The sequence below is a fragment of the Acinonyx jubatus genome, chromosome B3, assembly GCF_027475565.1.
Source record: "Acinonyx jubatus isolate Ajub_Pintada_27869175 chromosome B3, VMU_Ajub_asm_v1.0, whole genome shotgun sequence".
In the NCBI taxonomy this organism is placed as follows: domain Eukaryota; kingdom Metazoa; phylum Chordata; class Mammalia; order Carnivora; family Felidae; genus Acinonyx; species Acinonyx jubatus.
In genome coordinates, this window is record NC_069386.1 from 52,218,460 (window position 1) to 52,241,212 (window position 22,753).

At 37.4% G+C, this 22,753-nt stretch overlaps 1 protein-coding gene across 1 annotated transcript in view; it reads right to left on the reverse strand.

The window, feature by feature from the left end:
* AP4E1 (adaptor related protein complex 4 subunit epsilon 1) overlaps positions 1-16,415 on the reverse strand; it is a 61,045-nt gene extending 44,630 nt beyond the window's left edge. The window contains exons 1-6 of the mRNA XM_053224026.1: positions 16,180-16,415; positions 13,547-13,618; positions 10,406-10,529; positions 6,124-6,197; positions 4,753-4,874; positions 1,189-1,348 (exon numbers count right to left, since the gene is read on the reverse strand). Of these exons, the coding sequence (XP_053080001.1) occupies positions 1,189-1,348; positions 4,753-4,874; positions 6,124-6,197; positions 10,406-10,529; positions 13,547-13,618; positions 16,180-16,329 (702 nt within the window). The 5' untranslated portion in view covers positions 16,330-16,415. The remainder of the gene's footprint in view (positions 1-1,188; positions 1,349-4,752; positions 4,875-6,123; positions 6,198-10,405; positions 10,530-13,546; positions 13,619-16,179) is intronic.
* Positions 16,416-22,753: the final 6,338 nt, after the last annotated feature.

Here is a 22,753-nt window from a genome sequence, read left to right on the forward strand (position 1 = left end):
AATGTGTTCTGGGTGGAAGAGCACAGGGCACAGTCAAGTCTACTCAAACCTCCCAAAATCAGTGCATCTGCCTTTTAAAAATTAATTAACCCTATTGTATTTAAACATACCTGTGTTCCGAATGAGTGTATTTTGATTATCTATCTGACTAATCTCTTGGACTGGGGAATTTAAATACATATTCCTCAGAATAAACATTAGATTCCTCATCGTAATTTTTATTTCACTATCAACAACACATTTTTGGAAGGGAAATAATAGCTCTTTCAAAGTTTAGTAAACGTTAGAGGAAAAACAAGATTTAATATCAAGTATCTATTTATACCAAATCTATTTTGGAGCATAATGAATAAAAATGAACACAACTTTCAGTTCTGTAACTGTAAATTTAATTCAGTGACATATTCCATTTTGTTTTACAGTACTCATCATGGAATACCTCACATGGAATACAAAGGGTTTCAGGCAATGCACTGGGGCTGAATTAGTATAAACTCATATCACCATTTAGAAAATGTTACCATACCATTCACCTTCCTTCTTCATCTGACACAGTATCAATTTAAGGAGTCGGCAACATAATCTATAGTTTACACACCCTCCACCAGCTCTCCTCATTTCAATAAGCTCTTATGCATCTTATGAAGTCATATAAAAGTCACTGCTTAAAAAACCACAAATCTGGGGGCACCTGGGTGGCTCAGTCGGTTGAGCGTCCGACTTCGGCTCAAGTCATGATCTCACGGTTCATGAGTTCAGGCCCCACATCGGGCTCTATGCTGACAGCTCAGAGCCTGGAGCCTGCCTCCAATTCTGTGTCTTCCTCCCTCTCTGCCCCTCCCTCACGCGTGCTCTGTCTCACTCTGCCTCTCAAAAATAAAGAAAACTAATAAAAAAAATTTTTTTTAAAAACCACAAATCTGCAAATTTCAATCACCTTCCATAGCTACCATTTTTCCATGCATCTTTAGTAACGCAAAAAACTTAGGCATTTAAAAAAAAGACTAATTCTGTAATGTGCCTACAACTCATGCTATCAACAACTTATAAAAATTACTATTAAAAAGTCAATGATAAAAACTTGACATGTTCATTAAGGATTTTACTGAAAAATGTGAGTTCTTTTTATTCCATAATTACATTTTTCTAATGGCAACTACTCAGTACTTCCTGAAATTTCCAACTTACCTTAATCATCCTAAAGTATATGTGCAAAGAAGCAGCCATGACCCCAACATCTCTGTCACAAAGTGCTTTCCGAAACTTAATATGGATATGCTGTACTTGATTAGGAGCAATGAGATGGAATTTATATAATGCCAGAACAGCTTTTCTTCGTATAATCTCCCTAAAGAGAAAAAATAAAATCTAAACAAACTGTCTGAATCCACAGGCATTTAGTTTGAAAATATTGTACACAAGATGATTTCACAATATCAGCTATTACCTTAATACAAAAAGAAAGAAAGAATTACACACATTGTTAATTTCTATATTCTAATCCATCAAACTATAAAAAGTAGTTATCTCTCGGAGGTAAGACCTCAAAAGATTTTAACTGCTCATATTATATATTTCTTTAGGTACAGAATTTTTGGTAACAAGCAAATATTAGTTTTGAAACCAGAACAAACAAGAAAGATAAATAAATTCCTTAATTCCCTAATTCCATTTTTGAAAGCCATCTCTCTAGAAATTGGGAAAAGAATCAACAGTTCAAATCTGTAAGAAGTAACTCTGGCTAGTAATATTATACAGTATATTTATCAATGTTGATATCAATAAATTAATATGTATTATTATATTTTATTATAACATTATTTTATTTTATTATTTTATTAATATTTATTATTTTATTTAAAAATTAATAAAATCTCATTAACATTATACCTTTAAAGATTTCTTCTTTTGTACCATGGGCAAGCATACTTGAAATACTTTAGGGAGCCAGGGCAATAGGAAGACTCACATTAAAAATGTCACTCCTCCCCTTTTCCAGCTCATGTTTCAGAAATGTCATTACAACAAAGAGGAAAGTATATGCTAGTCTTACACTTAATTTTTAACAGATAATGTCTAGCACACAAGAACCAAAATAACAAGTCACTATCTTATGTTCATAATGTAATTTCCAAGTTAGTACATTTCCTTGTTAATTCTCACTCACGCCTATTTCTAAATATATTTGCAGGCAGGCTATGCTGGCAGTGTTCATAACAGCAGCAAATGTCACAAAACTAAAGTATTTACTATTAGGGTTCCTTAATATATATTTCTTTTACCTAAAATCACAGAATCTCCAAACTGAGATTACTCAATGCAATCTTCTGTGTTCCAATCAAGAATACTTTCTATGGGACGCCTGGGTGGCTTAGTAGGTTAAGCATCCGACTCTTGATTTTGGCTCAGGTCATGATATGGTTTTGTGAATTTGAGCCCCGCATCAGGCTCCATGCTGACAATACAGAGACTGCTTGGGGCTCTGTCTCCCTCTCTCTCTGCCCCTCCCTGACTTGTGTTCTCTCTGGCTTTCTCAGAATAAATAAATAAACTTTAAAAAAAAAAAAAAAGAGTATCTTTTATAAGATTCCTAAAAAATGTCCTCCAGCTTCTGCTAAATTCCATTAACAAGCAACTCACTACTTTCCTAGGCAAACTATGCCATGATGGAAAATTATTTTGATATGGAAAGAAAAAGTAGGTTAACAACAGATTTGCCAGTAGTATTAATACTATGGTGACTGTAAACTACATCTCAATATATTGCTATTGAGTGTTAACCAATATCAGTTCTGAGAGAGTAGGTAAATGAGGTGAGATAAAAGAATACAAATACTGAACAGGCTCAGGAATCCCTAGGCCTGGCCCTATGTGGTGGTACTAACAAAAGACATCAAGAGACCTAGATTGGGGCTCTAGGTCTGGCTTGGTGAAACTCAAAAGTCAAGTCCAAGCCACATCTTCTTTGTGACATCCACTAGCATACCTACAGCTCTGACCCATATTTTTCTGCATGGAGTTAGTTATGGCCATAACTACAGAAGCAGAATTTCAAAAAGTCTAACTGGTAGAAGACAGGAGATACCAATATTTGAAATTAGACCACATGGAAAGCAATAAGGAAAAAATTCAGTTCTCAGAAGGATTTCAAACAAAGGATCAGTAAGTACCATTATCACAAAACAGTGTGGGTATGGAAAAATTACACAAAAATAATGCTCTGCTATCATCAGATCAACCTGTAATTATCTAAGAAAAACTAGTATTTTATTTCCAATAATTAATCGTTTACATCCATCATTTGTTCTGAAGACAGATTTGACATAAACAAAGCATTAAAACAAGTATGAAAAACTTATGAAGTTATTCCATAATTCTTAGTAAAAGCTATCATTTTAGCCAGAAGTTTCATGGTCCAAAATTTCTTAAAGAATACAAACCATAAGACAACATTTTTTAATCTTAGAACACTAAAATTACTAGCTTAAAAAAAACATATAAAATAAAGAAATGTTGTTATGAGCAACAAAATATTTTTATTAAGAATGTATGTATATTGGGGTACCTGGGTAGCTCAGTTGGTTGAGCATCCAACTTTGGCACAGGTCATGATCTCACGGTTCATGGGTTTGAGCCCCATGTCAGGCTTTGTGCTGACAGTGCAGAGACTGCTTTGGATTCTGTCTCCCTCTCTCTCAGCTCCACCCCACCCTCTCAAAAATAAACACTAAAAAAATTTTAATTAAAAAAAAAAAAGAATATAAGTATAACTAAAATATTGTAATACAAAAAAAAACAGAAAGAAATAGAAGAAGAAAACAAAAGAAAAGAAGAGAAAAGAAAAGAAAAGAAAGAAAAAAAGAAAAGAAAAAAGAAAATGATTGCAAACTGTTCCTAGTTCTAAAGGTTATAAAGTTAAGGGGCTTGTCAAAAAAAAAAAAAAAAAACAACACAATAAAACAAAATAATTAGTGAAAAGGTAAGTCAAGCTCAAACTGAGGGATGCTGGAAGGAAGGTCGGTAGGGAGATGGGCTAAAGGGTGCTGGGCATTAAATGGGTAACGGGTACTAAGGAGGGCACTTGTGATGAGCACCGGGTGTTATACGTAAGTGATTAATCACTGAGTTCTACTTCTGAAACCAATACTACACTATATGTTAACTAACTTGAATTAAAATAAAATCTTTGAAGGAAAAAAAAATTCAAGCTGATAAGGAACAAGTTAAGGAATCTTACAAGGTAAGATTAGCAAAATACTATAAGTTAAGGTTTATTTGGATATATTTTGCTATAAAACAGAATCTCAATGTTACCGTTTTGCCATCAAAGCATCCCCCGTACACTGAAGCTCTGCATTCACAGCACTTGAACCACTCACTGCCAATTTTTTTCCATTATTCCACTTTATCCTCAAAACAACTTTGTGAAAACTAACATGTTTCAACCAATCCCACATAGTCAAAGGAAAAACAGGACCACTACTGGTTAGTGGTAGAACTGGGAGGAAAGCCACAGATTCCTGACACCAAACCTCACTGCCTCTTGGTTTAACTTTAGAAAGCTGCCTAACATTTTCCCAAACCCACGTAAAATAAGGGACAATGCTATCAGAGATTTCTGCATTGTATCAGGCAGTCTAAGTCTATCCTCTACCCTGACAGCATTAAGTTAAAGTTAGAATAAGTTTTTTAGTATAAATTTTTATTTTGAAATATATAGTATAGACACATACCCAAAAAGAATTTACTTACTTAGAATGTTGAAGTTTATCTTCAATTAATGGAAGAACAGCTGGAATCATTTCTCGAGGGAATATCTGGCTGACGACAGTAAGTGCCATGCATACTTCTACCAGGTTAGTGCTCTGCAAGTCCTGACATAATCAGTGAGCAAACAAACATTCAGTGCACATTTTGAAACTAGGTTGAGTTCAATACTGCAATGGCCCTACATACTTTATGGTTTTCTACTAACTTTATAATCAATTTGTACATTCAGGTTTACCTCATATTGTGTAGGAATATCCTACTGTTTCATTTCCCTTAATAGAGTCAATTAAGATACATATAGCCAAAAAGCAACTGATCCAAAAGGAAACTGTATTTCTGTTCTGACACTGACCCATAGTAGTCTCCTTTACTACAGCGTTTAAAACTTTTCTAAACTAATAACAAAACCAATCTTTGAATTTTTTTCTTGTTAATTGAGTAGATGTTTAAAAGGAAGTAATTCTAGATTGTATACAATGCGTGTGTTTATATACTTCTATATGCACAAAGTTTATAAATCATTCAAACAGATTTATTTTGGAAACATGAATTTATTTTGGAAAATCCTGAAAAATTTAAGCTACTAGTAACCTTAAAAGAGTATGTAACTTAAAATTCAGAAAGTACCCTATACACATTCACATACACAGAGTCATACATCCAGAAAAACATGGAAGAGCTCAACAGTTTGATTACGTTTCATTACTAATTTTGATCCAAAGTTTAACAGGAAAAAACACTGTGTGGATTACACTGTATTTTTATTATCTATAAATTTCAGTTACCCAATTATACTCTATTCTCCTTAAAAATGACTTTTAGAATTTGAAAGACTTCAATTATTCAGTTTATATCTATATCCTTTTAGAAGAGATCCTGAAGAAAAAGACAGTCAGAAAAGTGGATCTGATTAAAGGTCTGCAGAGCTGCATGATTGCTGTCTTGCTTTTTTTTTAACTAGGCGCCACGCCTAGTGTGGAGCCCAACACAGGGCTTCAACTCACAATCCTGAGATCAAGACCTGAGTTGAGATCAAGAGTCAGATGCTTAATCCACTGAGCCACCCAGGTGCCCCTGGAGATCTGCTTTTAAATGAAACAATAATAAGAGCGAGCAGCAGGAGCAACTACTTCCTACTTTAACACAGTGTTCCATTTAACCCTTACAACTTGGCTAAGTTCTATTATAAACTTCATTTTACAAACTCAGAAACTGATCTAAAAGATCTTTATAAGCCCATTCTGTAAGCCTGGCTTCTTCCAAAAATATCTAACTCAATATGATAGAGGTGAAATGTCAGAAGCCCGCAGGACTAACTTAAGACTTCATACTAACCAACATATAGTACAGTACCTTTACAACTGTATTCACAAGGAGAAGCAACAGCTCATGACTTTCATGTAGAAATAAAGAAACAGCCAAATAACCTATAAAATTTGAGGGGAAAAGTCTCATTATTACCTGCCAAAAATGACTTTTCCCAGGAAAAGTTAAACAAAGCAATAATATATTCCAAAATTTAAGTGTCAAAGATAACAACTACAGGTAACTATAAAAACAGATTGGAAAATATGAAGTTCAAAAACTTCAGGAAGGTTTCAGATGTTCTTTATCCTGAAATCTTTCAGAATTCTGTATTTCACAGGATTGTCACCAAAATGGAAAAGAGGCTATATGTACCAACTTAAAGTCTTATAAATGACATTAGAAATACATGCCTTCTATCTTCTGTGCATATCTCTACACAATCAATTAAAACATTACATTTTCTATCTTACAGCCCAAGATAACTATATAAAAATAGTTACTATAGTTACTAGTGAGTTACTGGCTATTTCTTATTATTGAATGAGCTACCTAATACCAACCCGTATGATGTAAATCACATATTAAGCCATACACAATATCTATTTTCTCATTTGGAGATACACTATTGAAGGAATAACAGTTGTTGAGGAAAGAAACACTGTCTACCACATTAAGTGTACTTAATTTAAATAAGCATTTTTATTTCAATAATATTAAAACATAAAAAAGTACATCTTAGGGTTGAGGAAATACATTAATACTATGACAAATGCCATGTATATGGAATCTAGCTACTCCATGTCATTTTCTTGTCACTCTTCAGATTGAGAACATTTGTTAGACAGTTACTGTGGATCAGTATATTACAAGCCTTACCTCATTCAATCCTCACAACTGTATGAAGTAGGTATAATTATCCCAAAAAGAATAAGGACAAAAAAGGGTAAATGACCACAGTCTATAGCTATTACATGGTGAAGCCAGCACTCAAACCCAGCCAGGAGTTAGTTCATATTTTAATCCCTATGCTGTCCTGTCTCTCCATGGTCTATCCTGAGGCCCTATTCCCTGACACTCATCCTCACTGTGTTTCATTCTTCTCAATTCTTTTGGCTCTTTCATTAGGGATTCTAATGCTAACTGTCCCCATCATGTCTGTGTCTACTGGGAATCATGGGAAACTAAGAAATTACCTATTCTCACAACCAAGAAGAAAGGGTATGACCCACAGCAACATCTTCACTAAAGGTCAGAGGAGCAGGGCAAGAGAGAAAAAACAACTAAGCAGGGGCAAGAAAGGAGAAAACCCTAGAAAGTATTTAAAGAAAAAAGTTCTTATCTGATTGCTGAAAACTCATGATCAGCTAAGGTATCACCCACACCCAAGTCACCAAAATCAAGGTATAAGAAGATGAGTAATTTCAAAGACCATATCAAGGAAACCTTAATTCTGTTACAAAGAATATCCTAACTATTGTGACAGTCAGGAAACAGGGAAAAAAATATTCAGTGAACTCAAAAAATGAACAGGTTCCAGAAAGCAAAGAATAATGACTAGATTATGGAGCATGCTTGATATGAAAGAGTGACATATTTTTATATGTAAAATATAAGCCTGTAAGAATACAGGCTTTGATTCATAGAAACTTGGGGTTTACATTCTGGCTCCACTATCTACTAGCTATATGACCTTGGACAAGTGACTTAACCTTTCTGAGCTTCAGTTTTCACCTATCTCATAAGATAAAGCACTTAACATAATGCCTAACTTAATGGGTGCTGAAATTTATATATTCAACAACATATAAAAATAATAAGGTGGGGGCACCTGAGTGGTTCTCTCAGTTAAGCACTTTTGATTCTGGCTCAGGTCATGTTCTCATGGTTTGTGAGTCCGAGCTCAGAGTCAGGCTCTGCACTGACAGCGTGGAGCCTGCTTAGGATTCTCTCCCTCTCTCTCTCTCTCTGCCCCTCCCTCTCTCTTTCCCTCAAAAATAAGTAAACATTTCACAACTACGTGGATGGAACTAGAGGGTATTATGCTAAGTGAAATTAGTCAGAGAAAGACAAATATCGTATGACTTCACTCATATGAGGACTTTAAGATACAAAACAGATGAACAGAAGGGAAGGGAAGCAAAAATAATATAAAAACGGGGGGGGGGGACAAAATATAAGAGACTCTTATGGAGAACAAACAGAGGGTTACTAGTGGGGTTGTGGGAGGGGGGATGGGCTAAATGGGTAAGGGGCATTAAAGAATCTACTCCTGAAACCATTGTTGCACTATATGCTAACTAACTTGGATGTAAATTAAAAAATAAAATAAAATTTAAAAGTAAATAAAATAAATAAATAAATGAACAAACCTTAAAAAATAATAATAGGGGCACCTGGGTGGCTCAATCAGCTAAAGCATTTGACTTCAGCTCAGGTCATGATCTCGTGGTCTGTGGGTTTGAGTCCTGCATCAGGCTCTGTGCTGACAGCTCAGAGTCTGGAGTCTGCTTTGGATTCTATGTCTCCCTCTCTCTCTGCCCCTCCCCCACTCATGCTCTGTCTCTCTCTCTCTCTCTCTCTCCCTCTCTCTCAAAAATAAACATTAAAAAAATTAAAAAATAGTAAGTAAATAAAAAGAAGGCATCTCCATCAGAGAAAGCACCAAAGCTAATCTTAGAAATCTCAGGAGAGTTGAAAAGGCAATACTAACACAGTGAAGACATATAGAAGGTTTAAATGATATCTGAAAAAAAACTTATACTCACTAGCACACATAAAAAATGTCTGATACCTGCAGGAATAAGTTCCTCTACTTGGCAATAAAATATTTCCCTAAGATCATGAATCTCAATAAAAATGACTCTGAGGTCTCTATTAAAATAAGCCTCCAGAACTATGAATAACACAGGTACAAGGTTATTCACTGCAACATTATTTACAAGAGAAAAAAAAAAAAAATAACCCACATGTCCACCAATAGGGACCTGATTGAAAAAATAATGGCCTATCCATCCATCCAATGAAAATTATGCAACTGTATAAGAGTATGAAGATGTCAAAACAAGGTGTATAATAATCTATATAGCATGTTATCATTTGTGTAAGAGAGAGTTTATGAGTGTGTTCCCATGCATTTGCTTGTTTTGCAAGAAGAAACAATGGAAAGATTAATTACAAACTAATGAAAATGGTTACTTATGGCAGTAAGGAGCAAACTGGGTAAGAGGGACTAGAAATTAAAAGTGAGACTTGTTTGATTATACCTTTTTATAAGGTCTTAACTTTTGAACTTTATATATTTTTAATAATAAAATTAAATTGAAAATGAAAAAAATGGTATGTCAGTCTAAGAAGCACAATATAGCAACAGTCATACAAAATTACAGCACCAACCACCTAATATTGACTATTGTTTTCAAAATTTCCCTGCCTTTGGGGATCTTAGAATTAGTTCAAGAGCTAAGACATTAATATATGAAAAGATACCACCCAAAGATGATGGTAAAAGCCACCAGAGTGATAAAAGAAGAGTTAAAACTTGATTTGGAATATGAGAAGGGAGAGACAACAGAGGACATTCCCTTGGAGGGAAGAATACAATAAATCTAGAAGAGTGAAGTGAGTTTCAGTAAGTAGAATAATGGGTACAGCCAGTCTCAGAATCTTTAGCAAACTATCTCCCTTTCCTATCCCATTATCTGACAGCACAGATATTTGTGAAGAATGCTGGTCCTTGACAACATGACACCATCAACTCCTTTGAATACAGAACATGTTATACTCCTATATGACTCTAAAGTGCTTCCTTCTTGAATTTTGATACACAGCTGAACCTACATGAATAAAAGATTTAAAGGATATTTCCTAAGAGCCCTAAAGGTTGATTAAGGAGACAAACATTTTTAAAAGATACCTCTAATCCTCACAGCTAACATTTGTGAAACTGAGAACAGGATATTTTAAATTATTCAAGTCAATTTCAGTTTTTATTCTATAAAGAAACATTTCTGATCATTAAACTGATGATGTTAGACTTTAAAATCAGCTTTGTGGAGGTATAATTTATACAGAAGAAAATTCGCCCATTTTAAGTGTACAGTTTAATGAATTTTGACAAGTATAGATGCTCATCTATCACAAAAACAGGATAGAATCAGTAAGACTGATTTCACTTACAGGCTTTAAGTTTTTGAAGTGTTCCCTTTTAAAGTTTTGGAAATTACAAGGCAATGTTCTAAAAACACACTATATACCTGCCATTACTCATTTTACACAGTAGCTGGAACTTTAAGAACATTTAGTATTAAAATCTTAAACACATACATACCTACTCTTTTTTCTAAAAGGTTTCCTTGTTGTGCCAACTTGATCGCATGTATGTAGCCAAAGGAAGCATCATATCCAAGCATTTCACAATATATAAGTCTCACCATGCACTCCTTCATCATTCTCTGAAAAGCAAATATCCAGTAACCGCATAAACAAATAGAATGTTTTGGTTTTTTTTCATTATGTTGCAATCATTTCACAGAGGAATCCTTTAATCCTAGCACTGAAGAAATAACATACACATATATAATAAATTAATAACCTGAAGTCAAACTTCATAAATAAAAGTTGCTCCAAAACTTAGCTTACCAACAGTACTGATTTTAGTAAATTTATTTCAACATTTTGTTAGTGGCAACATCAAACAATAAATCAACTGTATCTATTTCTAATTCTAGGTGTACCTGTGAAAAATTTAGTTATAATGGGAGACACCTGGTCCTCAGACAAAATTTCACCCATAGTAGTATGACTTGGCTTCTAGAACAGAGCACATCATTTTAATACACTTTGTCAAATGAAGACATCCATAAAATTCCCATAAGTTGGTAATAATTTGTAAAGAAAATAATTTTCATATTTGAAAACCAAATTGCACCTGAACTTTTTCAGAATTATTTTGCTGTACATAATATGCAACAGTTTGTTTTATAGGCATTGTTTTCTTCTTCTTTTTTTAATGTTTGTTTACTTTTTGAGAGAGGGAGAGAGAGAGAGAGAGAGAGAGCAAGCAGGGTAAGCACAGACAGAGAGGGAGACACAGAATCCGAAGCAGGCTCCAGACTCCCAGCTGTCAGCAGAGTCCGATGTGGGGCTCGAACCCATGGACCATGAGATCATGACCTGAGCTGAAGTCAGCCGCTCAACCGACTGCGTCACCCAGGCGCCCATAAAGGCATTCTTTCTAAACAATTCTCAACTAGGAACTGAAGGGTATGATATCATTAATGGTATAGCATTTCTAATTATTTAATTTTTTAACTGGGTCTTTCAATATTTACAACACAAGCTAAAAAGCTGTTTTATAATATAATAATTTTTGCATTCTCAATATTTATAGCAAATTTTAATCATAAATAAAAAATAGAAATAAAATGTGTTTCAAAATAAGCTCACAGACTATTTTAATACCTAAAAATCTTATTAGGTAAATACCCATTTATCTTATTAGGGTTCGTATATTACAAGGTTATTAAATCACAAAATACTTAGAAAATAGTAACATATTTTAAGGTAAGGACATTAATATTCAATATTTCATTCATATTTTATATATGAATATCGTATTTATATATTTAAATATGAAGAGCTTTATTTTATTTTATTTTACTTTATTTTATTTTATTTTTAATGAAGAGTTTTAGTTTTTTTGTTTGTTTGTTTTTAAAATTTTTTTTTTTAACGTTTATTTATTTTTGAGACAGAGAGAGACACAGCATGAACGGGGGAGGGTCAGAGAGAGGGAGACACAGAATCTGAAACAGGCTCCAGGCTCTGAGCTGTCAGCACAGAGCCCGACGCGGGGCTCGAACTCACGGACCGTGAGATCATGACTTGAGCCGAAGTCGGCCGCTTAACCGACTGAGCCACCCAGGCGCCCCTAATGAAGAGTTTTAAAAGAAACCATGGGAAAATCCTTGGAGAATAAGATTTAATTCAGGTCACTTGTGTTTAAGTAATAAAAGTCAAATTTATTAAGTGTATTAAGACTACTAAACACTGAAAAAATAAGCTTAAAAGATACTGTAAGTTCCTTTCAAAGGCTTCCACATCAATTAGGAGCGGAAGTGTTCATCTAATCCATTAAGTATCATCCCTGGTTTTGTAACATTTTATTTCAGTCTTTCAAAGGTCATCATGAGCTCTATTTAATTAAAATTGTATTGCATACCTTATTATTCTCTTAGTTTTGGAGAAGAAAATCCATTCCTCAATACAGAATTTTTTTTTTTTTTTTTTTTTTTTTTTTTTTTTACAATTTCTCTATACAGAGCATCTCAGGGACAGACTACAAAACATGCCCAGAGCTGGACGGCCATAATTACTATAAAATCTTCCTTCAAAAGTTTGGCTCCCTAACTTCTACCTATTTATCTTATTTCTGTGCATACCAGGTGTGCCAATTACAGAAAATGGAAATCAAACAAAGTAAAAGGAGAGAAACCATTCCTGCTTAACATTTCTATCAAGTATCATGAATAAAACTCACAATGACTTCTTACATATATACACATAAAGATCTATACACCCACATATATACATTTACACACATAAATACATCAAATTAATGTGCTTTGAGTTTCATCTGTCCACATACTACCATGATCATAAAAGGAAATACATACATTCTCTTACACTTTAAAGTGTTATTCATGTACGTGATCATGTGTTCATGAAAAATATCACCCCAATATTTTTATTAGAAGAGAAGGGTACTCCCACAGTGACTTACACACAGAAAGCGCTTACTAAATATTTGCTGAATAATGTTACCTGGAAAAAATCTCATTATATGAAACCGCATGAAAGTTAAAAGAAAAAAAACAAAACAAAACCTATTAGGTCTTAATCTAACTATGTAGGGACAGAGACCTGAATATAGGGGCTACTCATTACTAGCTGCTGAATGAATGCTGTTTGAAAAATCAAAGCATATGGAACTGAAGTTTTAAAAAAGACTGGAATCTGATTTAGCTGTCATGCAATATACTGTTTGATAGCAAGAAAGCCATTTTTCTACTTTGTTCACCTATACTCCAAGATGTATAACAGTAAAATGAGAGATCGATAATATACCAACTAAGGACTGAAAATATCACTTTAAATGATATATGGTAACCTTTTCTCAGTGTACAATATTAACACATTAAGATCAGCACTGGGGTCCATGAGTATTGCCACATTTATGTAATTACCATCATGTTGGCATTGAACTGGCATCCATCAAGCAAGTCTTACTCAGGTGCAGACAGTCAATAATAAAAAGTTCAAGCTAATGTCTGACTTGCTACCATCCCATAACCGATTGTGACTATAATAAATTACATTTTAGCAACTTACCAATGAGATGCCACGATAGGGTCCACAGTGGACCAGGTTTCAAATATAAAATGTGCTGGTACCGACTATGCAAACTTACCAGTGTTGTAGTAGGAGCAGAAACAGTTGTTTTCAGATTACTCAGTTCCTGCTGGATTAGTTTCTCTTCCTCCTGAAAAAGTGAAAGTATTTAAACACATGAATAACTGGCTTTTTAAACTGTAACAATATTTTTTAAAGGAAAAATATAATTTATAATACTTGCAATAAAAAATAAACATTATGTTAAAGTACAATTACATGTGCTTACAATTTGCCTACAGGCATTTCTCCAAACCTTGGAATCATTCCTAGAAAGAATAATCCACCATCTCTCTTTCCTTCACTTAATTAGTCTCCTTAAGGACAGTTTAGCAAAAAAAGTTTGGTTTGGTTTGGTTTTAATTAAAGTTAGAGAGAAAGAATAAAAGAAAATTTTCATGTACTGGCCCAGGATAAGGTTCTCACGCCTTCTCTTTAAAAGTAAAAAGTCTTGGGGTGCCTGGGTGGCTCAGTCAGTGGAGCATGCGACTCTTGATCTTGGAGTTCTGAGTTCGAGCCCCACGCTGAGTATAGGGATAACTTAAAAATTAAAAATCTTGGGGCACCTGGGTGACTCAGTCAGTTGAGTGTCCAACTCTTGATTTCAGCTCAGGTCATGGTCTCAGGCTCATGGGATCAAGCCCCATGTCAGGCTCCATGCTGAGCTTGGAGCCTGCTTAAGATTCTCTCTCTCTCCCTCTACCCCTTTCCCCTGCTCACTCACTCTCTGTCTAAAATAAGAAAAAATTATATGCTTAAAATAAATAAATAAATAAATAAATACTCTTAGTAAATAAATAAAAGTCAGTCTTCATAGAATCGAGAAATAGGGTAAGAAGGCAGAAACAGAAATTGGTCTTTTTCCCCTAAAATATCCTTCCCTATTCTTTTCCTTATTCCTCACATCCTTTCCCTCACTTCCTATCTCTCTCTCACACACAATAAATGCACCAATGTGATCATTTCTACTGTCTGCACTGTATTTCATCTCCTTAGCACACTTGAGTATCAGCCCCATTTTTGGCTAATATACCACTATCTTTAAATCACACAATGAATTAGTAGATATCCATTAGATGGTTAATCCAGAACTACTAGTGAAGTACTGCCACATTAAGAGATTAACTTAAGTTTGAGATTAACTCAGTTTGCCCTTAGTGCTTATGAACAGTTTCAAACTGCAATTTAAGACCTAAAATAGGGGTGCTTGGGTGGCTCAGCTGGTTAACCGTCCAACTCTTGATTTTGCCTCAGGTCATGATCTCAGTTAGTTCATGAAATCGAGCCCCACGTCAGGCTCCGTGCAAAGCACAGAGCCTGCTTGGGATTCTCTTTCTCCCTCTTTCTCTCTCCCCTCTCCCACCCGTGTGCTCTCTTTCAAAATAAATAAATAAATAAACTTTAGAAAATAAAATATTTTTTAAAAGACCAAAAATATTTTTTTAGATTTCACTTAGAATCTCACAGAAATTAGTAAAAGACAAAATGTTAAAACAATAATAAGTCCATAAATAATGATTTCTGAATGTGAAGCAGAAATACAGCATCCAGTAGAGTATCATCTAGTTCGGTTTAAACAGAATGCTTTAAATCCTCAGAGCGCTTTGAAGAAAATCTTTCTGTCTTCGCCATTTCCTCTCCCCCAGCACTTACACGTCATTGTATATTGCTTATACTTGTCTTTTTTTAAATTTTTTAAATTTATTTTGAGAGAGAGCATGTATGCGCAAGCACACAAGCGTGCGCAAGGGTGAGGGAGGGGCAGAGAGAGGGAGAGAGAGAACCCCAAGCAGGCTCCAGGCTGTCTGATGCTTAACCAACTGAGCCACCCAGGCACCCCTTATTTCTATTTATCTTAAGCCCCAAATGAATGATCAATTCCTTGGGGAAAAGAAAATCTGTTTTACTCTTTTACCTCAATGTCTAACACATAACCTCTCCCACAAATATCTTTTGAACAAATTACGGCATAATACACAATCTTTTTTAAATATATAAATTCCTTGAAACTTGCAATCCGTATCTAACACAATCCGTTCGACTACCAAAAGTCTGTGGAAACTTAATACCTTCTATTATAACTGCTCATTTTCAAAGCCCAACTGAGGCTGAGACAATAAATTTGACACTGAGAGAGAATTATGCTTTTTCTCTGCCCACACCGTAGGTCTAATCTAAGAACGACCGGTTCAGATGGCAGGGGCTGTTCCCGAGTGTGACGTCCAGCAGTTGAAATAACTGGAGGAAAGAACCTGTAAAGAAACTTTGTAGAAGGTAAATAATGTTGACACTTCCATCGTACTTGGTATTTTCACTCGCTTGATGTCTCATTTAATTCTCGAAACAACCTATGAAATACGTATTGGTACTTTTCCACTTCAACGTTCGGGAAACACATGGAGTCTCAAAGATTAAAGAGATCTGCTCCAGGTAATAATGACTCAGTGTGAGGATCCACTGTGGAAACTCGGCCTCCCAGCTGTCAGTCCCGGAAGGAAAATCACGCTTCTAGACAGACGCAGGGACGGACTGACACAAGCAGTCCATAAGCCCCGCCGGAGGGCCAGCCCTGAGGGCTCCCGCCCGACTAGGGCCTCCCAGTGCCGGGGCCTCCCCTGGCTCCCCTGACCTCCCGGCCCCGCAAGTACGTACGTGCTTGGAGGTTAGCGCGGTGATGCCGCGGACGAGGTTGCCCAGCCGCGAGGAGAACGACGCCTTGACTCCCGCTGGCCCGCCAACCGACTGGTTCTGCAAGAAGAGTCCCGGCAGCGCCGTCAGCGTCTTCTCCACTATGTCGCTCATCGCCGCCACCAGCCGCGATCTGGTTGCCGCCCGGCTTCATGCCCGGCCCCTGCCCAGCCTCCGGCCCGGCCTCCGTAGACACTTCCTGTTTGTTTGAAAAAGAAATCTTTATTCGCGTCCAGAATGGACAAGTACAGTGTCGTTCCCGACTGAGGCCGCCGGAGGGCGCGACAGTCCGCTGGGAGAAGCGGCTCTCCCAACTTGCGCGAGGAGGGTGAAGTCCTGGGGAGGAATTGAAGGACCGGATGGTCCGGTTTCGATGGCAACCCCGGGGTCTCACCCTTGGGTCCTCTTGAGGTAGCCGCTGGGGCTGGTCCCCCTCACGCTTCATCCTGCAAGGTCTCCCTTTTCCCTTTAGCTGCCTCCCCGCCGCGCGAGACCGCGTCGGGAGGTGCACATTCCTTTCCCCCATTCGGCCTGCGCTCCCCCTCTGCGGGACCGCGGGCAGTAGGCCCACCTCCCTGCACCGAAGCCGGATCGCCGGGACGGCGCGGGCCCCGGCCCTGACAGTGCTGGTGGTGTCGAATGACAAGCCACTGTCCTGCGCATTCCTTCCGCCGGGGTGGGCGCCCGCGGCGCCGGGGTCTCGCGGTCACTGCCGCTTCCCTTTCACCCCTCTTCACCGCGGATGTGGGAAGACAGCCGGGGAGGGCAGGTGGTCGCGCGGCCACCCCCGCCTCCGACCGAGTCCGACTCCGCAGTCCCAGCTGGAAGGTCTCTCTCCTGGAGCGGCCTCCCCTGGCCGGACAGACAAGGATGAGTGTTCCTGCCCTACCCTGTCACAACCTTCCGTTCATTTTCATTTGACAACTCATCACGGTTCTTACTACATAAATATCTCCGCGTGGAGCGGGAATTTTAGCTATTGACGTTACCCCAGTTTCTACCTAGAGCACAATCTAGTACGGTGGTTCTCAAAATGTGCTCTGGTGTCTTCTGAGGGTCTCTGACCCCCTTCCAAGAGATCCACGAAGTCAAACTGTATGCCTAATATTATTTAAAAGTTGTTTGCTGTTTTAGCTCTCATCCTCTAGGGAGTATACAGAGAAGTTTTCAAGAGGATAGTTGACTTAAAAGCTCTGTTGACTGGTGAAATGTGTGCTTGAGTACTCCTCTGTTTTCTAGAATCTTCTAAGGTGTAGGGTATAAATATGTGCGTTTTGAGATTAACTCAGTTTGTCCTTAGTGCATCTAGTGTGTTCTTACAAGCTATCGTCCTTTATACTTAATTTCTGTAACCTCATCAATCGTCCTATAAATGGCTTTTTGAAAACCCTAAATTGTCCTTGTACCTATGTGGAAACACAAGAAAAAAAGTTTATTTTGTCAGGGAGCCTGGGTGGCTCAGTTGGTTGAGCACCAGACTCTTGATTTTTGGCTCAGGTCATGATCCCAGCGTAGTGGGTTGAAACCCCATGTCAGGCTCTGCTCTGAGTGGGGCGCCTAATTAAGATTCTCTCCCTCTGCCCCTCTTCCCTGCTGTCTATCTCAAAAAAAAAAAAAAGTTGATTTTGGAGACTTTTTTTGCAATAGTTTTTAATTTATTGAAAAATAAATGTTTAAATTTTATTTAAAACTTATTCTTTGAGAATTTAATATTCTAAATTAAAATTTTGTTTATATCCTTTTTTTACTTTAGGTTCTCTCATTGGCTTACAAAAGGGAGATTAGAAGACTTGCTTTTTCAACCTTCCCACATCTAAAGAGGCTGAAAAAGATGATACTGACATCAATATCAAAGCATTCTCTGACTCAGGTAAAGGGAAGTATCTGGGTGAAACTGTAAATAAGAAAAGAAAAGGCAAAATTGAATATTTCAAACATGGTAGGCTCTTTAAAAGCCAAGGGGCTTTGTTACCACTTTTAAAACCAGAAATGAAAAACCCCCTGACGCATCTTACAGGTTAAATTATTGTATTGCATTGGCTGAAAAGGTGCATGTAGTAACTGAGAAACTAAGAAAGCCTGTACATTACTGAGGAAGTGCCTGCTAGGTGAAAAATCAGTCAAAGAAATCATGGCCAAGCTACTTTCCAAAAATGCAGTAGCTCACCAAATTAGAACTTGAGCTGCAAACATCAAGACTGAGGTAACATCTCATCTGCAGAACTGTAGTGCCTTTCAGATGGGCAAAAATTACAGAATTATAGATGTAGCTAGACTTGTTGCTTTGCGTGTATATATCCAGTGTCAGCACCAACTAACACTTGAAGATCTTTTATATGAATGCTTAGCAGCAAACGGAAGTGGTGCTAAAATAGAGCATTGACTCATTTTTAAAATCTCATAGTTTATCCTGGAACAACTGTGCTGATATTTGCACTAATAGTATAAAAATAGTACTGGGCAAAACTGCTGGCGCCTTGGTGCAAATCAAGGCAGAGGCTCCAAACTGTCCTCTTCACCACCACATGCTCACAATGGGGGACGAGGGGCAGCCAGTTTACCTCAGACTATCTTTAATGAAGCAGTAAGAGTTCTTAATTTTATTAAAGCTCGACCTTTTAGTACATTTCTTTTAAATATTGTATGTGACATTTGGGTGAGCTCATGCCCCACTTCTCGTGAGCTCCAGCCCCGCTTTGGGTAAAAACAGGAGCCTCGGGTGAGTCCCAATTCTCTCCTCCTTCCCTCTCTGCCCCTCACTCACTTGCATCCTCTATCTCTCTAAAATATATATGTGTGTGTGTGTGTGTGTGTGTGTGTGTGTGTGTGTGTATTGTGTGTGACAAAATTAGAAGTGCACATAAAACAGTCCTGATGCACAGCCACAGTTTCTCAAGGAAAAGCACTTGCACACTTATTTGACTTGAAAGCTGAACCAGCCACTTTTCCTCACGTACTGACAAACAATGGTTATTTTGCAAATGAACAGCAAGTCCGTAAGTTCAAAGAAAATAACGGAATTTGTTGCCACTGATAAAATTCAAGCTTTCACCTGAAAATTAGAATTTTGAAAACTGTGTTTCTGTACCAGGAGTTTGTTAATTTCCCAATATGCAAGAACTGCTCTGATAAGATTGGTGGTGATATTAATGAATGTTATTTTTTGATCATGTATAATTAAATGTGTTAAGATTTGGAAGATCTGTTTAACTTAACCAATATCTTCCAAATGATCAATGCATGATGTTATAAAATTATGAATCTATTTAAAGTGCATATATCCCAATGATTTTAATGTAGCCCAGTGAGAAAAGTTCACTGATAACGTTTTCAAATTCCACAATTGTAACAAACCTTTAAGAAACTACTTCTTGTTGAGTTTTAGTGTTGTGCTAAAGAATAATATCCACAATTATTTGAAAAGGCTATTTAAAAACTCTCTTTTGGGGCACCTGGGTGGCTCAGTCGGGTGAGCATCTGGCTCTTGATTTCGGCTCAGGTCACAATGACAGAGTTGTAGGATCAAGCCCTGTGTTGGGCTCCACACTGAGCATGGAGCCTACTTGAGAGTCTCTCTCTCTCTCTCTCTCTCTCTCTCTCTCTCTCTCTCTCTCTCCCTCTCTCTCCCCCCCCTTTTGTTTCTCTCCCCCTCTCATGTACTCTGTCTAAAATAAAATTAAAATTAAAAAACAAATTTAATACTCTTTTTTCCCCAAGCCACATATTTGTGTGAGACCAGATTTTCTTCATAAACATCAAACAAAATAACAACCTGTTGCAGGCTGACAGTTGCTCCCAAGAATATATCCACATCCTAATCCTCAGAACTGGTAAATGTTATATAGTGAAACGTGTGCAGGCATGATTAGGTTAAAGATCTTGAGATAAAGAGATTACCCTGGATTATCCCAGTGAGGCCTAAATGCCTTCACAAATGTCTTATCAGAGAGAAGCACAGGGAGATTATAATTCCAGCACGTACAAAAGAGCAGTTGAAGCAAAGAGAGGGGAAGAGATTGGAAAGAAGCAGCCTTAAATTAAGGAATGCTAGCAACCACCAGCATCTGCCAGAGGCAAGGAGAGAATTTTCCTCTAGAGCCTCCAGAGGGAGCACTTCCCTGCCCACACCTTGATTTCGGTCCAGTGAAACTGATGTTGAACTTCTGGCTCCAGGACTGTAAAAGAATTACATTTCTGTTGTTTTGAGCAGCTGTATTTGTGGTAATTTATTAGAACAGCCACAGGAAATGAATACAAACCCTGAAACAGCAGATTAAATAAAGAACCCGGCATGAGAATCCAGCTGTTTTATGTTAAGCCTGACAGTAAAGAGATTTGCAAAATTGTGAAACAGTGCCACTCCTGTCACTAATTTTTGTTGTTGTTGTTGTTTTGAATATATAGATGTTTGTCATTCTTAAAAAATGTTTTAAACATATAATGGGTCCATTTTTTGCTAAAACTAATAGCTTAAAATTTTGTTTTACCTTTTAATTTAGTAAATATCTATAGATATAACCCATATAAACAAAAGCTTTTGGAGGTCCTTGACAACTTTCAAGCATGTTAAGAGGTCCTAAGATAAAAAATTTTGAAAACTCCCTAGTACACAGTAGGTACTCAATTATTCTGAAGTAATTATTATATTTATTATTCAGTCACATCAATTGATATAGGAGTGTAGGCCAATGAACAGCAAAAGAGTTTAGGGGTAGGATGAATGGTTGTAAGAGAAGAAGACAGAAGAATCCTTAGAAAAGAGAAAAATTTGATAAAAAGGCAAAATTATCTCCTACTGACCGGATTCTGAAGGAAAAGTTGCTGGAGCAACTTCCAGAGCTTTCTACCCAGTGTGTGACCCAGGCACAAAGATCATTGAATCCCCACCAATTCCTACCATTCCTTCTCTAGGTTCCACCTTGAAAAGCTAAAAATTTACAACAGAGATGAGAAACAAACATCAAAAGCCTGGAAGTGAAATTCCTGTTAGGAAAAGCTGTAGAAGTATATAGCAGGACTTAAGATTTAGAATTATATGATGTGGGAATTGGAAGAAACTTTGGATGCCATCCACACATCCAATCACCTAATATTACAGAAAAGGAAACTGATACTTAGGCTGTGGAAGCCACTTGGCCAAAGTCACACAACCCTAGAGGTAGAACTGAAATTGCAGCCCTAAATACGGACTTTGAGCTTGGAGCATGCTGCCCATACTTTCATGGCATTCACAGTGAAGAAGTCGCCTGTGGCTTCCTACTCTGAGACCCTGGCTCCAAGTCCTGCCATGAAATGAAAGGGGTATGGATGTTCTCTTTTAAACATGTAATTTTAGACTGTCCATTTTTTCTGTAAATATGGGCTCTTTCTCCTTTTCCTATCTCTACCTCTGTCCCAGGTAATTTCACTCAGAATGACAGGGACCGAACCTGTTAAATTAAACCCTCTAGAACTGGATTTCCTCTGTCTCTCCTTTTAGTCAGGGAGGAAGGTGGCTGTCATTGAGCTGAAAATAGGGCCGAGAGGTGACTCAGTACATTTTAAGGAGGTACAGTGGTCCTAAGACTGCAGTGGGGCAAACTAGCTTATGCCTCACAAGAATATCAGCAGCCCCACCACAAACTTTCCAAGCAGGACTATCTCACCTGGAAATATATGGAGATGTGTGAAAGAGTAATAAATGTGGTGGTTTTTTGTTTTTTGAAGGGGTAACAAAAATTTTTCTTCTGCATTTCTTCAGCTTCCTTTTTAAAAACTTTTATTTTGAAAAAAAAATTAAAAAGAAAAAGGGGGCGCCTGGGTAGCTCAGTCGGTTAAGCGTCCGACTTCGACTCAGGTCACGATCTCGCGGTCCGTGAGTTTGAGCCCCACATCGGGCTCTGGGCTGATGGCTCGGAGCCTGGAGCCTGCTTCCGATTCTGTGTCTCCCTCTCTCTCTGCCCCCCCCCCCCCCACGTTCATGCTCTGTCTCTCTCTGTCTCAAAAATAAATAAACGTTAAAAAAAATTTTTAAAAAACTTTTATTTTGAATAGACATTAAATTCCCTCCATTCAAAACTCAAAATGTACAAAACGTTATGCTGAGCAAAATCTTTTGCCCCTCCCATCCCCCAGCTGCCCCCTTCCCTTCCCTAGAAACAACTGTTACCATCTATTTCTTCAGAAATATTTGATATATAAATATTAGCTTTCACTTTAAAAGCCTTAGATTCCACCCCATACCCACAGAGAATTCAGCCCACTTCTTCTCAAGATGTATCTCTAGGGAATCATTCTTTCGGGTAACATTTTCCCAAAAATTTCTGCCTTCATTTGATGGCACTATTCAAGACAAACAACAGTTATTCATGCTCACTTACTGCAAGGTTGTCATGCTGTCCTGGGAATGAGCCTGGGAACCACGTGAAAGGGGAGTTACAAGGACACACAAATATCCTTGCCTCCAAGGATCTCACCTGTACGAGACTCTCCCCTAGGTTCCCAGGCATGTATCCTATTCCCAACCCCAACTTCTAAACTCCATTTAGCTTTCTTCATC